Source organism: Dromiciops gliroides, chromosome 2 (assembly GCF_019393635.1).
Source record: "Dromiciops gliroides isolate mDroGli1 chromosome 2, mDroGli1.pri, whole genome shotgun sequence".
NCBI lineage: Eukaryota > Metazoa > Chordata > Mammalia > Microbiotheria > Microbiotheriidae > Dromiciops > Dromiciops gliroides.
The window spans coordinates 436287873-436305032 of NC_057862.1; the positions used below are offsets into that span (position 1 = coordinate 436287873).

The 17160-nt window shown below is 48.7% G+C and overlaps 1 protein-coding gene across 1 annotated transcript; it reads left to right on the forward strand.

Moving 5' to 3' along the window:
- Positions 1 to 4534: 4534 nt before the first annotated feature.
- Positions 4535 to 16787, forward strand: ARRDC1 (arrestin domain containing 1). Its single transcript, XM_043989768.1, has 8 exons — positions 4535 to 4854; positions 10934 to 11044; positions 12512 to 12562; positions 12995 to 13149; positions 13339 to 13521; positions 14325 to 14501; positions 14977 to 15415; positions 15522 to 16787. Exons 1-8 carry the CDS (start codon positions 4737 to 4739, stop codon positions 15584 to 15586), a joined length of 1299 nt encoding a protein of 432 aa, XP_043845703.1. The 5' UTR covers positions 4535 to 4736; the 3' UTR covers positions 15587 to 16787.
- The last annotated feature ends 373 nt before the right edge of the window (positions 16788 to 17160 follow it).

Below are 17160 nucleotides of genomic sequence, written 5' to 3' on the forward strand. Positions count from 1 at the left end.
ATATTTCATTAAAAATCCATTTTCCCCCCTGTTGTATTATACTCAGTTTTTTGGGGGTAAGTTACTTTTTGGCTGACAGTTTCTTATCCTTTGCCTTCTGGAATATTGTATTTCCAAGTTCTCCATTCATTTATGGCAGTGGCTGCTAAATTATGAGTTGATCCTGACTGTGTAGAGTTAATTTGTTTTAATTACAAGATTTAGTTACAAGATAACTCAGTAGAGTTATCCCTTCCATATCTTTGTGGTTAGGAATGTGGTGCCCCCACAATCTGGAAAATATGCACAAAATTTTTTGGCTTTCAGTTCATACCCAAGAGAGAAGTCTGAATTTTTTCTTTTTCTCTTGTGGGGTGTTTACAGTATTAAAAGATAAAATATGTTGATGTTATACATTTATTTTATGAATTTTTTCTTTTTCTCTTGTGGGGTGTTTACAGTATTAAAAGATAAAATATGTTGATGTTATACATTTATTTTATGCATTTTTGAGTTTATAAATTTTTTCTGTGTTGTCTGATAGCCTCCAACGTTGTCTGTGGCTTCCACAAACCACCATCTCCCCTTTCCAAATTTCCATTTAATTTTTTACATCAACCCACAATATATCAAAACTTGAAATGGGGGGAATTTACAATATAGAGAGGATAACTGTACTTAAATTCTTTCTGGCTGTTCATAGTATTTCTTTTTCTTTTACCTGGCAGGTTTGGATTTTGGCTCTGATGGGAATTTTCATTTTGGAGTTTCTTTGAGGAGGTGACTGGCCGATTCTTTCTATTTCCACTTTGCCTTCTGATCCTAAGAGATTTGGGCAGTTTATTTTTAAGATTTCTTGAAATATGATGTCTAGACTGGAACCTTTGGGAGGGGGGGGTGTCATGGTGTTCAGATGGTCCAATGATTATTTATTTTTTTTCTCCTCAATTTGTTTTTCAGGTTTGTTGTTTTTGCTACATCTTACATTTTCTTATATTTTTCAACCTTTTGACTTTGTTTTACTAATTTTTGTTGCTTCATGAAGTCATTAGATTCAATTTCATCCATTCTAATTTTCAGGGAGTTCATTGCCTTAGACAGTTTTATACCTATTTTGCCAAGTTGTTAATTTCCTTTCCAAACCTTTCTTCCATAACTCTCATTTCTTTTCCATTTTTTTTTTTTGCTTTAGCATTTTCATTTCAAGAAAACTTAAAAATAAACATCCTAGATTTCTTATGACCAGAGGGAGATGATACACATGTCCCCCTCTGATCCCTATCATCATTGGGGTTCCTAGGGGAGTTCAATTAGACAAAGCCTAGAAGTGGTCTTATTATATCTTGGTGATCATAAGAAAAGAATAGAAAGAGAGGGGCATCAGGAGAAAGGAAAAGAAGGTTGGAGAAAATTATTTCACATAATCAGGAAGCACAAGTAGATATCTATACAAACAAGGTGGGTGTGGAGGCAAAGCAGTTTGAATATTTGACCTTCACTCTCATCTGACCTGGTCAAAAGATGGAACACACCCACATACAGAGGTGGGTACACAAATACATTTCCCTCAACAGGGAAATAGAAGGGAAAAAGAGGAAGCTAAGGGGAGGTACTAGAGAGAGGAGAAATTAAAGGAGGGATTAGTCTTAAGCAAAACAAATTCTAAGGATGTACACAAATATTTATAGTTCTTTTTGAGGTGGCAAAGAATGGGAATCTGGGGGATTACCCATAAATTGGGGAATGGGTGAACAAGAAAACTTGGGAACTCTGATCAACACAATTACCAGCTACAATTCCTGAGGATTCAGTTTGAAACAGGCCTCCCACTTCCTGGCAGAGAGGTGATAGACTCAGAGTGCAGATTGAGATATACTTTTTTAGACATAACCAATGCAAAATTTTGTCTTGCTTGGCTATACACATCTTTAACAGAGGTTTTGTTTTTTTTTCTTGCTTTCTCAGTGAAAGGCAGGGAAAGGGAAGAGGGAGAGAGAAAAGGCTGATTTTTGTTTGAAAATAAAATTTAAAATTTAATTAAAAAATGAAATTGTTCTTGCTTCAAGTCTCCTGTTTCTAATCCATCCTTCACCTAGCTGCCAAATTGATATTTTTACAACAGAGATCTGAGCATGACCCTCCTCTGCTCATGAGTCTTCAGTGATTCCCTAGTGCCTCTAGGATAACATATAAATTTATCACCTTGACTCTCCACAATCAATCAAGTAATCAATGAATACTTATTGAAGTGCTGGGAATAAAAGATAAAAACAAAACCAATTTCTGCTATCTACCTTTCCAAGTCTTTTTGCATATTGCTCTCCATGATCCCTCCTACTTCTAGACAAACTTTCTCACAATTCCCCATGTGTGACATTCCTTCCCTTGCTTAGGGGACTTGTTTGGCATTGGTGGGTCCTCATATCTGGAATGCACTTCCTCTTCACCTTTGTCCCTTAGAATACCTGACTTCATTCAAGACTACCTGGAGCATTTCCTGTTCCCCTGGTTGTGAGTGTTCTCTACTTCTAGAAATGACTTTGTATGATGTCATACATAAGGTGTCATTAATTACTGATTCAATTCTACAAACATCACATTATACATCTTCTCTTTCTAGTACAGAGGTTCTTAACCTCAGGTCCATGTTATGGATAGATTTCAAGAGGTTGGTGAACTTGAATGGGGAAAAAAAGTTACATCTTTGTGTTTACTAATCTCTAACTGAAATTTTGCATTTCCTTCAGTTATGAAGGTGGTACAGTAGATAGAACCCTGGGCCTGAAGTCAGAAAGACCTGAGTTTAAATCCAGCTTCAGACACTTACTAGCTGTGTGACCCTGGCCAAGTCACTTAACCTCTGTTTGCCTCAGTTTCCTCAATTGTAAAATGGGTATAATAATAGTACCTCTTCCTGGCAGGATTGTTGTGAGGATCAAATAAAAGAGTATTTGTAGGGAGTGGCTAGGTGGCACAGTGGATAAAGCACCAGGCCCTGGATTCAGGAGGACCTGAGTTCAAATCTGCCCTCAGACACTTGACACTTACTAGCTCTGTGACCCCGGGCAAGTCACTTAACCCCAATTGCCTCACCAAAAAAAGGAAAAAGAAAGAAAAAAGAGTATTTGTAAAGAGTTTGGCATTGCAATCTCCTTGAAGGCAGTGACTTTACTTATTTTGGTGCCTTGTGTGTAGTAGGGCTTTATTAAATGTTTGTTGAATTTAACAGAATGGAGTTTCATGCTTCTTTTCCCTCCATTTCCCCACATACATTCCCAGCTTAGGGGGTCCTTGGGAGATACTGGTTCAACAGAGTTCAGTGGACGCTCTTTGGACTACAGTCCAGCCATGGTTAGCTAGTAGCTCTGTTGGGCCACTAAATTCCTGGGAAATGCTGCTTCTGGGCCTATGCCCTGTCCCTGGCACGCTCAGGTTGGCTTCTTCATGGCCAGACAATGCAGGAAACTTGCCATGATTCAGCAGCCTGGTAAGGGTTATCTCAGGAATGATAGGTCACACACCTGTCACATGATTCCATCCCCTTGGGAATAGAGGGGACCATCGATGAAGGGGACATCGCTGTTGCAGTACTAAGCCCCCCGCGGACGTAGAGACCGGACTTGTATGTGGATAGGGCGTGGTTCTAGCGCTTTCCCAGGTGCGCTGCTCTGCACGGTCCGCAGATGGCGACCTTGGCCCACTTTACCCAGAGACTTCCTGCATACCGGCCCCTCCCCACTAGATGCCCAGGTGGGCTAGAAGCCCGACCTGAGGTGACTGGCAGCCACCGGGGCACACTCGGGACTGTCAGATAAAGGTGTCACTTGGCCTCAGCCCGAGGACTGACAGCGCTTTTCCAGAGGCTAGAAAAACCTGAGGAAGAGGTAGACGGAAATAATCCCAGAGACTGACAGAGGCCGCGACTGGAGGCAGTGCATAACTGGTTGGGATGGCAGGCAGCGGGGGTAGGGGAAGGATGGGGGATTTAGGGGATAGGAGTGGAAAGTGGGTAATAGTAATACTAAAAACTAGCATTTATAAGGCACTTTAAAGTACGTCAAGAGCTTTAACAAATATGACCTCATTTGGTTCTCACAATAACGTTGGGAAGAAGGTGCTATTATTATTATTCCCCATTTTAAATATGATGAAAGTGGGGAAGACAGGTTGAGCGACTTGCCCAGGGTCACACATCTCACTAGCTGGAATGAAGCTGGACTGGAACTCAGGTCTTCTTTAGTCCAGGTCCCGCGTTCTATTCATTGCTGCGCTTCGTTGTGTACATGGTGAAGGAGACCGCGCCCTGCAGAGGCTAGGCACTTTTCTTTTCCCTTCCAGGATAAACTGAACCCGAGAGAAGGGGTGTGTGTGTAAAGAAATGGGACTATCCTGACCTCAGTTTACCGTTCGGGGAAATGGGCACATTATCTCCCGAGCCCGGGAGGCCGAATGGGTGGAGTTGTATTGGCTCCTCCTCTGACCGGGCTCCTTCCTCAGAGATCTCGGCCCCTGCCTCCGTCCCCGCCCCATTTCTCTTGGCTTAGGAGGGGGCGGGACGGACTGGATGGGGCAGCCCCGGCCCTTTAAGGGGCGGGCACTTGGCCGGGTTCGGGCGTTGTTGGCTGCCTGAGCTGAAGCCGGAGTCGGGAGGAGTCAGAAGAATCCCGAGCAGACGGGGCCGGGCCGGCCGGGCCAGGGCCTGAGCGCGGGGCCACGGTTCCAGGTCCCAGGTCCAGGTCCCAGGGTGGGCAAGGACCATGGGGAAGCTCCAGCTCTTTGAGATCTACCTCAGCAACAGCCGCGTCATCTACAGTCCCGGGGAGCCGCTGTCCGGGACTGTGAACCTGCGCCTGGGTGCTGCGCTGCCCTACCGAGGTGAGGTGCGGGGCTGGTACGGGGGCCGAGGAATGGGGGCACGGCTGCAGCGCACTTAGATTGGAACCTCTGACCAGGGCAGCGTGGCAGACCTGGGGGCTAGAGAGTGACCCCCTTCTTCCCACCTCCCCGGAGAATCCAACCAAACTATGACCGCCTCTCCCTGCCCATCGTGTGTGTGTGTGTGTGTGTGTGTGTGTGTGTGTGTGTGTGTGTGTGTGAGTGTGTGTGAGAGAGAGAGAGAGAGAGGGAGAGAGAAAGAGGGAGAGGGAGAGGGAGAGGGAGAGGGAGAGAGAGAGAGAGAGAGCGCTCAACGAGGAAACTCAGTCCTCCCTTCTCTTAGGATGTTTGGGGGAGAGGACTTCCCCGTGCCCCTAGAACCAGCCCTCCTGAGTACCCTGCGAAGTCTTCTAGTCGAGACCGGTTTCCCCTTGAACCTTTCCTGAGCCAGAGCCCAGGCCAGGGGTTAGGATGTAGTTTGGGGATTTGCTCATCCCCTAAGATGTCTGTCAAAAGCCAGGGTCACTAGAGCCAGCTGGGTTGGGGTCCCGGCTGGGCTTTCTTTGGCCTCCCCTTTCTCTGGAATCACCCTTCCTGAGCCAGGGTCCTCAAGGCTAGGCTGGGCTGGGCTAGGGTTTTTCATACCCAATGAGGGCCCAGGCCCTAGTGCCGGGTCATTTCCCCCTTTCCCCAGACCATTGGGCGCCTACTACTTCTGGTCTAGCTTGGCTCTCCTTCCCCAATGAACTGGCCAGCTGTATAATCTCCATGGTTACCACAGTCCTGCTCAGGAGGGTGGGGCCATCCCTGGGGAAAGCTGCTGGGCCTTTGAGTTTTCTGAAACAGGTTTCAGACTTCCTTGTGAGGGAGTCCTGGCTCTGGGTGACCCAACTGGCCCTGAGCAGGAACTGATAAGTTAATAACTTACCTGCTGTGGTATGTGTGCGGGAGAGATAAAAGTAAAGAACAAAGTTTTCTCATCACCAAAGAGTGCAAGGAACAAACTTTACTTACCCCCAAAGGGCAGGAGAGACTGCCCAGGCATAAGGCCAGGCCAGCATGAACCCAACAGTCTCAGACTGTACCTTGGCTGGGACTGTAGGTGATCTGTACTGTAGATGGGGAAGGGAAGGGATGGAACTAAGAATTTATATAGAACTGTGTGCCAGGCACTAAGTACTTTTTTTTTTTCAAACAAATATGTTCTCATTTGATCCTCACAACAACCCTGAAGATTAGGTGCTATTATCTTCATTTTATAATAGAGGACTCTGAGGCAAACACAGGTTAAGGGTTACAAAACTAGTATCTGAAGCTCAGATCTTCCTAACTCCAGGTCTGGTGCTCTATGCACTGTGCCAACAGCTTCCTTGGGTATAAGGCAGTATGACACTGACCAACAGGTTGAGGGTTAAGTCTAGTAGTGACCCAGACAACAAGTTACTGAGAGGGGGTTCAGGACTCTGGTGACCTGAGTAGGGACATTAGGAGGAGTGGGGGAGGGGAGCAGAAGGGCTCAGCCTCATGGACTTTGGTAGGGGGAGAATAGAACTGGAAGGGACCTTGGATTTTACAGACAATGGCAAGTTAATGGTAGTACATCCTGTGAATCCAGATTTAGATCTGGGAGGGACATCGAATACATCCAGCCACAGCCCCTGTATTTTTAAAGATCAGGAAACTGAGTGCCAGAAAGGTCCAGTGATTTGCCTGAAGCTGCTACACAAGTAGAAAGTATCCAAAATGGAATTCAAATGTCAGTTCTGTGACTCCAGATTCAAGGCTCTTCCCCCTGTATGTACCTCAAAGACCAAGGGGCCAAGGATAGAGCCATAGGTAATTGACACATTTAAAGGGCAAGAAGAAATGAGAAGACTGAAACCAAAAAGCACTTGGAGAAAAGATCTGCAAAGTCAGAAGTCAATTGTATCTTTTTTTTTGGAGACGTAATGAGGGTTAAGTGACTTGCCCAGGGTCACACAGCTAGTGTCAAATGTCTGAGGCTGGTGCTTTATCCACTGCGTCACCTAGCTGCCCCTCCATTTTATCTATTTTTTCCTCCATTGTATCTTTTTTTTTGTGTGAGGCAATTGGGGTTAAGTGACTTGCCCAGGGTCACACAGCTAGTAAGTGTAAAGTGTCTTTAAACTTTTACACTAAAGTGTAAAGTGTAAAGTGTAAAGAGGTCAGATTTGAACTCAGGTCCTCCTGAATCCAGGGCCGGTGCTCTATCCACTGCGCCACCTAGCTGCCCCTCCATTGTATATATTTTTTTCCTCCATCATATCTTAATAGTTGTCTCCCTTGTCTTTGCCTCTTTCTCCTTTTCACAAATAGGATTCTTAGACTCATAAGAAGCCATTTAGAGGCAAAGATATAACATGTCTTGCTGTCCCCTCTAGCTCCATCCTGCCCTTCTCAGAGTATCCCAGGGTCCCCCTGGTTTAGGGTCCTTTGACCCCTCCTTTTTTTTGGTGAGGCAGTTGGGGTTAAGTGACTTGTCCAGGGTCACATAGCTAGTAAGTGTCAAGTGTCTGAGGCTGGATTTGAACTCAGATACTCCTGAATCCAGGGCCTGTGCTCTATCCACTTCACCACCTAGCTGCCCGGCCCCACCTTCTTTAAGGGAGAAGAATTAGCCTTCTGGCTGCTACATGGGTGGGGTAGGGAAAAGGAGGTATCCCAGATGCTCCCAGTTTTGTCTGGGGGGTTGGTCCTTTTCCTTCACCCTTTGCAGGCCAAAAGAAATCAATGAGAAAAGGAAGGGGGTCGCTGTAGGGCTGGGATGTCTCCAGTCTTTTTGTAAGTCAGGCAGGAAAGAGGGGTTGGGGCCTCAGGGTGAAAGGGAACTTCTGGGGGGCAGAGCACAGTCTCTGTGGGGGGTTGGACTTGCACTTCTGTGGGTTCACACTTTCCTGGCCTTGCCTCAGCTGGGCCACCTGGTCCCTCAACCCTTCCCCCACTCCTGTGGCTGTGGTTAGAGCTGGGCTCCCTGACTCTGCCTGGAACCTAGGCACACACTGGGACCATGGTGGCTGGGATCAGAAACCTGCCCTGGTAACAGCAAAGAAAGCTTCCTTTGTGGGGCCAGGAAACCAACGCCTGACTAGCTCCTTGGCCGGGCCAGCACCATGTGTGAGTAGAAGCTTGTGTTGAAATACTGACTGAGTTAGCTTCACCCCTCCCCCCCCAAGACTAAGTTGGGCCTGGGGTCTGAGGGGGTAGGTAGGCAAGGAGGATCCCTTGGGTGGGTGAGGAGGGAGAGCTGGTTCAGGGGCATCAGACTGAGCTCTTACATGATACTCTCAGCTGGGGAGAAAGGCTTAGACTCTGGGGATCAGGGACAGGGTCACAAATACTAGGCCATTGGGGTAGATGCATATTCTCCATTGGCCTCCAACCAGATGTTCTTGAGCCCTGCCCTTCACCACCCCCACCTAGGAAGAGAACTGAACAGGCTTCTAAAATATTCATGGGCCACAGAACTGGAATCTGAGAGAGGCAGAGCCTGGGGCAGAGCTGACAGGCTATTTCTAGGTTTCCTAAGGCCGGGGAAGGAGGAGGTAGATGAGAGCCAGGCATCAAGCCTGGGATTCTGTGATCCCAGATTTTGGCCTGACTGGGACAGGAAGCGATGCAAATCCCTTGGGACCTAGGTACAGCCAGGGCTGCAACCTTTGGGATGATAGGAAGCCCTTGGATGGGAAACAAGGGAGTTGAGTCTGGAGGCTGTGAAGGGTGCTTTATGTAAATGTTAGAGGGGGCGGGAGAAATCTGCTGGGACACCTGGTAAACAAAGACTCAAAGCTGGCTCCTTTAAATAGCGTACTTCCTGGTATGCGCAGGACTGGTAGGCTAGGGTTTACATTTCTGGCTACCTGTCAGAGCACCCCTTCCTCTGAGGGACTTCCTCCTGGGAACCCTGAGGTGGGGCAGGGAATTAGGTAGGAGCTACTACCTTAGGGCTGAAGACCTAGATAGGATCCTGGGCACTTGGGAATTCCACCCTGTATATAGACTTGGCCCAAACTCTTACCAAGACAGGGTTGTTTTTTTTTTTCCTGGTAGGCAATGTCAGGGAAAAGGGATAGCTTTTCATCTCAGAACAATCAGTGTTGACTGGGGAACATTTGGAGTCTTATTCTCACTGTGCTGACTTCCTCCCCAATACCCCCTACTGCCCCTCCCTGGTACTGTATGTGCTCTAACAGGTCAGACCACATTCTTGGGCTCCCCTCATTGAGGGAATATGCTTGCGTAGCCTCCTCTATGGGGCTGGTTTGTGTGATCTGGGAGGGAAGCTGTGGGACTTAGTTGGGTGATAAGACCTGAGGGCTTTCCCCTATTTTTGAAGTTCAGCTTTAAAGGCCTTGGGTTCTGGCCAGCTGTCTCCAGCCTTTCAGGACCTGGGTGGGTGATAGCCAAGACAAGGTCAGAATATTCCTGAAGTCTGTCCCTGTGGTTTGTTGTGGAGGTAGTAAGAAAGGGGTCTCCACTGCTTGGGGAAGGGCCTGGTGACAAATGTATAACTCTGGCTGTAAACTTGATATAACTTTGTCCAGTCACTTCCTTTGTCTAGATCTCTCAGTTCCCTCATCTGTAAATAAGGGGAGGGGGTGTCAGATGAAGCAATCTTTCAAAGTTCTGTGAGCAGGGGCTCTGAAGGTTGGTTTGGCTCCTCCTGAAAGCCAAATGAAGACAGATTAGGAGCCCCATCCCTGTTCTCCTATCCTGTTATCTGATTTGAGGAGAAGGTTCAAACCCTAATAGTAGTGTGTCTTAAAGGCAGGGAAGGGGCTTGACCCTGGCAGTGGGAGAATAACAAAACCTCTGGCCAAGGCAACTCTATCTAGGCCATTGGCTGGAGAGTAGGAGGGAAAGAGTGAACTCCAGAATTTCTTAGGAATGTGACAGAAAGGGCCAATGAGGACCTGAGATGGAGGGAGTAAAAAATGGGGAGATATTTGGGGAAGTAGTAGGCATCTGGGGCAGAAGGATGTGGTTAGAGGTCTTCATCTTGGATCCTACCTTGTGCCTCCCTGACTGGTCTTGCTCTTATTTTGTCCCCTGAGGGAAGCCATGGGCAGGGGAGGGGGACAGGACACAAGAATGGGAGAGCTAAGTACACTGACATCTGTCTCAGAACATAGGCTCTAGCTAACCCTTACTCCTCCCAGCCAAGATGTAAATCTCTTTACCCCTAGTAATAGAAGCTTTCAGATGTGAGAAAGACTTTGAGTTACTTCAGTTCTCAACTTTTCTAAGTCAGGGATTCTTAACATAGGTTCCATTGATAGATCTGGGGGAAGGGGTCCATGATTGGATGGGGAAAAAAGGTGCACGTTTATTTTCAGTAAACTAACTGAAATTTAGCTTTTCCTTCAGTTATGAATATCGGTAACAAAACATTCTGAGAATGGGACCCCATAGGCTATACTAGACTGCTAAAGGGGGACCATGACTAAAAAAAGTTAAGAATCTCAGCTCTAGGGGGTGGCTAGGTGGCGCAGTGGATAAAGCACTGGCCCTGGATTCAGGAGTACCTGAGTTCAAATCCAGTCTCAAACACTTGACACTTAATAGCTGTGTGACCCTGGGCAAGTCTGGGCAAGAATCTCAGCTCTAAGGGCTGTCACTATTTCACTAATTAAAGTCAGGCAACCAGTACTCTGAGGGGGATTTTTTTTGGTTTAATGCTTACCCTAGACAGGGACAGGACAGGGAGCCACCTTTGTAAGCCTCAGACTTTCAAGATTAAGGTCAAATGACTCTTGATCTGCCTTTTTTTCCTCCTGGATGCATGCTGGTTCCTGGCTTTCTCCAGCCAGGGCTGGAGATGACCAGGGCCTTGCCTTTGAGGGGACTCCTTTGGAGAGGAGTGTGGCCAGGAAAGAGGTAAAATGTGTGAGGGATGGCCCCACTGGTGAGATTCTTGGTGCTTAATCCTGTCCCAAGGTTCCAGCCAGTCTATGGAACACTGTTTACTTTCCAGGAAGGGGCTAGTGAAGGGGAAGGGGGGGGGGCGGTGGGCCTTCTAGTGGTTCCTTTGATCAGCTCATGAGTATGGGTTGTATTTTAGCCATCAAGGTGACCTGCATGGGCTCCTGTGGAGTGTCCAGCAAGGCCAATGATACTTCATGGACAGTGGAAGAAGCATACTACAACAGCACGTTGTCCCTGGCTGACAAAGGTAAGCAAGGGGCCCTTCTAAAGAATTAACCTGGGGCAGCTAGGTGGCGCAGTGGATAAAGCACTGGCCCTGGATTCAGGAGGACCTGAGTTCAAATCCAGCCTCAGACACTTGACACTTACTAGCTGTGTGACCTTGGGCAAGTCACTTAACCCCCATTGCCCCGCAAAAAAAAAAAATTAATAATTAACCCAGGAGTCCTTGGATGGGGTAGAGGGATGGTATGGGGGTCTATGGCCTAAGCGGAGGAGGGTAAGGCCAGTGAGTTGGAGTCAGTACTGGGCCCCTGACCTCAGATATGGAGAGGCTGGAGCCTTGGGGACTAATCTTTGAGGAAGAAGAGCCAAGTGCCTGATTGGAAGGGGGAGGAGGCCCTGTGGCTGTGAGACTGAGAAGGAAAAAGAAGTGCAAAGATGAAGGGGCCAGAGATAGGTGGGATTGGGGTGTGGAAGGGCTCTGGAGGGCTTTTTCTACTCCGACTGTCTTTGTTTGAATGACCCAGAGTCTAGAAGGCCATGCCCTTTTTCTGGGTCTGTCCTGCAGGCCTTGTGTACACCAAATGTAGGCATGGAATAATCTCATGTTCCCCCAGGATTTAGTCAGTTGTCTCCCAGAAGGTCCTGTGATCCATTCTGTGCTTATCCAAGATCAGGCTCCATCATCCTTTCTCTGGTGCTTTATCTGGCTCTTACATCTCACTCCTTTTCTATGGAAAGAGATGTTCTCATTCAGACTTTTAGTTCAGCTGGACCCTAACCTTCAGGCTATAATAGGTCTGACCAGAGATTGCCTCTGGGGTCATTGATCTGATTTTGGCAGTGAAATGAACAATCTCTTTCCATCTCTTGGTCTCTGAGTAGTCCCTATCAAGTGGTGATCATTGTAGTACTTCCTTCCCAGGATGTTGGGAAGAAGCATCTGAGAATGTCAAATGGAGTAACTGAGGTCCAGTGAGAGGAAGCTGTTAATACACTGGATGAAAGGAACCAAAAAGAACTTGATAAGCTAGAATAATGGGTCAAATATACTAAGATTTAATGTAATAGTGAAAAATGTAAAGTCCTGGGGCAGCTAAGTGGTACAGTAGAGCATTGGCCCTGGAGTCAGGGTTCAAATCTGACCTCAAGACACTTACCAGCTGTGTGACCCTGGACAAGTCACTTAAACTTTATTGGTTACCCCCAGTAAACTCCTCCCCAGTGGTCCACACCAAGTCCCAAGGGTGGGGGATTCTGAAGCTAGCTTCCAGAGAAACTGAACACAATCTTAAGCTATAGGTTCACCTTGGATGTGGTGGAAGAAAACCAGGGAGCAGTAACTTTTCTTCTGGTGGCCAGTGTGTTTGTTTAGCACCAACTCATGGGGGGGGGGGCAAGGGGCAATGTAGGTTTCTCCTTGACAGTCAGCCCTAGCATCTGGGGCCCCATGATGAGCCCTCTGTTCTCACTAACTGCTTTGCTTCTACAGGAACCTTGTCTCCTGGAGAACATGCCTTCCCCTTCCAGTTCCTGTTGCCAAGTAAGAACCAGTTCTGACTTCATCCCTGTCCTCTTCCTGGGGATGGCCTTGTTCACCTGGCCATTCTATCTCTGGTCAGAGAGCCCTCTGGACATGTGCAGAGTACAGTAATGTTCGCATGTTTACTTAAGACAGATACATGTGAGAGGTCTTTGGAAGGGGCATCTATCTCTAGAGGGGGCCATTTGGAGGGGGAGGGGAAGACTTGGGTAGGAGAGTATTTCAGTCAGACCATGTGACCTAAAATGTTCCCTTCTTGCCCTCTGCCTTACCCTAGCGGAGAGCACCCCACCATGTTGCACCCACCCCTTCTTGGTTGGGGGGTTGCTTCCTTGTAGCTTATCCTCATGCTCTTCCTAGCATGCTCCATCCCACAAGATATTGTGGTCCACCCTGTGCTTATATTCCCTTGTGCTCCATTCTCTGCTCCAGCCACAGCACCTACATCCTTCGAGGGGCCCTTTGGGAAGATTGTGCATCAGTTGCGGGCTGTGATTGACACTCCTCGCTTCTCCAAGGACCACAAGTGCAGCCGTATCTTCTATATCCTCAGTCCCCTGAACCTCAACAGCCTCCCAGACATTGAGGTGTGGCCATGGGAGGTGGGAAGGCCTTGGGGTTTGGGGCTACAGTGGATTAGTGACCATGACTGGGGCTGGGGTGGGGTGTGGTCAGGGACTCAAGGACTGTCCCTGGGCATTGGCTTGGGTTCAGGCAGACTGTTCCCAGAGCCTTGCTGTCCTTGGTATAACCTCAGCCTTATCTTCATTCAACAGCAACCCAACGAGGCAACGACTACCAAGAAGTTCACTTACAAGTTGGTGAAAAGTGGGAGTGTTACACTTACCGCAAGCACTGACCTCAGGGGCTATGTTGTGGGTCAGGTGGTCCAGCTTCGTGCAGATATTGAGAACCAGTCTGGCAAGGACACAGGGCCTGTGGTGGCCAGCCTTCTCCAGGTCAGTAGCTTGCAGGCACGCTCAATCCCAGACCTTATTTCTCCTCTCCCAACTCCTTGATGTATCTTTCCATGCCCATGTCCTTATCCCTGCAGTCCTATAAACCCTGTGCTCAGGTCTTGGACAAGAATAGCCAGGCCCAGGGTATTGGGTGTATTGGGGATACTCCTTGGTGATAGGTCCACTGCCAGGAGGGGCAGCTAGGTGGCAAAATGGATAAAACAATGGTCCTGGAGGACCTGAGTTCAAATTTCATCTCAGACACTAACTAGCTATGTGACTCTGGGCAAGCCACTTAACCCCAATTGCCTTAAACATCTGGGGCCATCTCCACTCCTCCTGATATATATCTTGCCACTGGACCCAGATGGCTCTGGAGGAGAGAGTGAGGTTGGTGACCTTGCACAGCCCTCCCTCACTTTTTTTTCTTTTTGTGAGGCAATTGGGGTTAAGTGACTTGCCCACAGCTAGTTGTCACACAGCTAGTATTAAGTGTCTGAGGCCTGATTTGAACTCAGGTACTCCTGACTCCAGGGCCGGTACTCTATCCACTGCGCCACCTAGCTGCCCCAACCCTCCCTCACTTATGACATCACCCCAGTGTCATGGTCCTCTTTGAGAAAAGGACAAACAGCAATGACGGCTCCACTGACGGGCAGTTCAGTGAGGGGAAGACATTCATGCCCATTTCACACAAGCTGAAACTGAGACTAAGGGGAGTAGGAGATATGGGTGAGACCTTCACCTTTGGCCAACGATGGAGTTCCTGTGATTCTTCATTTCTGTTCTCCTCTGTCTCCCAGAAAGTCTCCTACAAGGCCAAGCGCTGGATCTATGATCTTCGGACAATTGCCGAAGTTGAAGGTTCAGGGGTGAAGGCCTGGAAGCAGGCTCAATGGCGGGAGCAGATCTTGGTGCCAGCCCTGCCACAGTCGGTGCTGCCTGGCTGTAGCCTCATCCACATAGACTACTTCATCCAGGTGAGGGGGAGCCTCGATCCCCAGGAAACCCTGTTTTTAGGCCCCTGGGAAACTCCTAAGTATCCCTGTCTCTTGGGAGTCCCATTTCCCCTTTCTCTTCCTACTCCCCTTCCCCAAAGTAGCCCCAGTTCCTTCATCTTTTCAGGGTCCTGTCTTGCTGGGATTCTACATCCTTAGCAATGCCCAATTACTGTCCCTGCCTTAGCTGAGGGAGGGCCCATGGGGACTTGTACCTAGAGGAAACCCTGATCCTGGGAGAGGAGTCTGTTTGATTTCTGGGTCCCTCCCTCCTTGTGGGAGCTGGGGCTGGAGCTATGGGATTCTACCTGCCCAGTGGTAGCTTAGGAGGCTCTATCTTTCCACTCCCAGAAAAGGCTTGGTAAGACTTTCCCCTTTGGCCTTTGGGGTTCAGAGGACCTTGGCTATCTGGGTGCCTGAGAATCTTCCTCTTATACCACCTCTCCTGTACCCCCAGGTCTCATTGAAGGCACCTGAAGCAACAGTGAGTCTGCCCCTTTTCATTGGCAACATTGCAGTGAATTGCCCTCCATTGAGTCCTGGCTTGGCCCTATCTGGGCCCCCACCCGCTGTGGTGCCTACTGCACCACCCGAGGACTTGGACATGGCAGCCTGTGGGCCTTGTCCTGTGGTCAATGTCTCCATCCCTACCAAGAGCCACTCACAGCAGCAGCAACGGTCAACACAGCCCTTCAGCTATACTCCTGGCCTGAGCTTTCCTGAGAACCAGCCTGAGCCTGGCCCTGAGGATGGCTCACCTGGCCCCAACCGGCCTCCCCTTTGCTTGTCCACTGGTGCCACTGTTCCCTACTTTGCTGAAGGCCCTGTGGTGCCTATGTCTACAGCCAGTGACCTGATCTTGCCACCGGAGTACAGTACATGGGGCTACCCCTATGGTGAGTAGACCAAGGAAGGCCCTTATTTGGGGCCCTAGGGCTGAGTAGTGGGGGAGAGACATTCTTGCACATGATCCTTACCACCTTCCATCTCTTTCTTGAGCAGAGGCACCCCCCTCCTATGAACAGAGTTGCAGCAGTGCCAGCTCAGGCTTGAGCAATGGGAACTAACCTGTGGACTCTTCAGCCCACCTAGTGGGCCTCCTGTGGGCCTCATAGCAGGCCAAGCATCCAGTGCTGTGAAGAGGAGCTGCTATCTCACCCTTTGGCATTGAGGGAAGGAGGAGACCCATGATGCATCCTGGGCCATCTGACCTCTGACTTTGTATCTCCTTGGAGAGTCCCCCCATGCCTTAAACCCTGGCTTCTCTGCCTGTCAGGTTGGGCTGTGTTTTGTAGCCCTGGGGGAGAGGTCTTGGGGCTCCAGTCATACTGTGTATGCCCATTTCCCACACAGGCTAGAAGGCCCTGGAAGGGCTGGCATCCAATCTGGCTCTAATTCAGGGAAGACTGATTTGTCCATGGGCAAGGTCTTCCCTTATTCCCAGGACCCAATCACTCTGGGGAACTTTCACTGGCTCCTCCCTCTTGTGCCTTTTCTCCTTCTGGGCTCATGCTGGGTGAGCATTGTTTCTCTTTGCTGTAGCCCTGGCTTCCTTGAATAGCATGAAGAGCTCTCCTGCCATTCTTCTATGGCCAGGGTCCATTCCCTATACAGCCAGAGCTAGGGCAGGAGACCCCAGTGGCTGGTTCTAACTTCCTGTCCCCGGGTGGGACTATGGGCAGAATGGAGATAGCTGGGCTGGATCTCCACTGCTCTCCCTGACTTCTACCTGGAGTGTAACCTGTAACCTCCCTCCCCTCTACTAATATACACCCTGGTGCTCATCATTTTCTCTCTTCTGGACTTAGGTTTCCCTTGGGCAGCCTGTCCTAGGGCATGTTGCCGAATGGATGGTTCTGCATCCATCTTGATCTGTTTCCTAGTAGTGTCTATGCCTCTTGGATGTCTGGGAGAGTGAGCAGCACTTTGGTGACCTATCTGTTCCCTGCTTCCCCTTCCCAAGTTACCCAGGAACCCCCCTAGCCTTGTCTTCTGTCAGGGTCAGGGTTGGTGAGTCTTGGTGCCAGTCTGGCCAATGACTCTTTTGAAAGCATATGTGCTATATGGAGAGAGGTTGCTTGAAATGGCTCACAGGGCAGACCTGGTCTTAAGCTGAGGGAGGCTTGAGAGGAGCCATAGGGAGTCCTGTCACTTCCTGTTTTTCTATGGCTCTTTTATACAGTCCTGTTCAGGTATTTATTGATAAACATGCCTGCCCTCTTCCCCTCCCCTCCACTTCCTCTCAGCTTCAGAGGCATGAAGAATCTACATGTAAATAAAGTTTTTGTTTTGTAATGTTCAGTACTCATGTGAAGTAACAGGTTTATTTACATGATGACCCTCCCCTCACAATCTGTGCTCTCCACCCCCACCCTCAAAGCTTCCTTGTGGATAGAACATTGGCCCTGAATTTGGGAGGACCTGAGTTCAAATCTCACCTCAGACACTAGCTGTGTGACCTTGAGCAAGTCACTTAAAACCAATTATCTTTAAAACATCTGGGGCCATCTCCAGTCATTCTGATACATGGAAGTTGGTGACTTTGCACACTCCAGCCTCATTTAAATCAAACCCGCTGTCTCTGGGATCTCAGGTTGACACTTACATTTACAAGAGAATCAGAAGCTGCTACTTGACTCCA

Excerpts from the sequence above, each read along its gene's own strand:
- ARRDC1 (XM_043989768.1), top strand. The coding sequence starts at position 4,737 with ATGGGGAAGCTCCAGCTCTTTGAGATCTACCTCAGCAACAGCCGCGTC. Across the intron at positions 13,522-14,324 it reads TGGTGGCCAGCCTTCTCCAG|AAAGTCTCCTACAAGGCCAA; the intron begins GTCAGTAGCTTG and ends TCTGTCTCCCAG. Across the intron at positions 15,416-15,521 it reads TACATGGGGCTACCCCTATG|AGGCACCCCCCTCCTATGAA; the intron begins GTGAGTAGACCA and ends TTTCTTGAGCAG.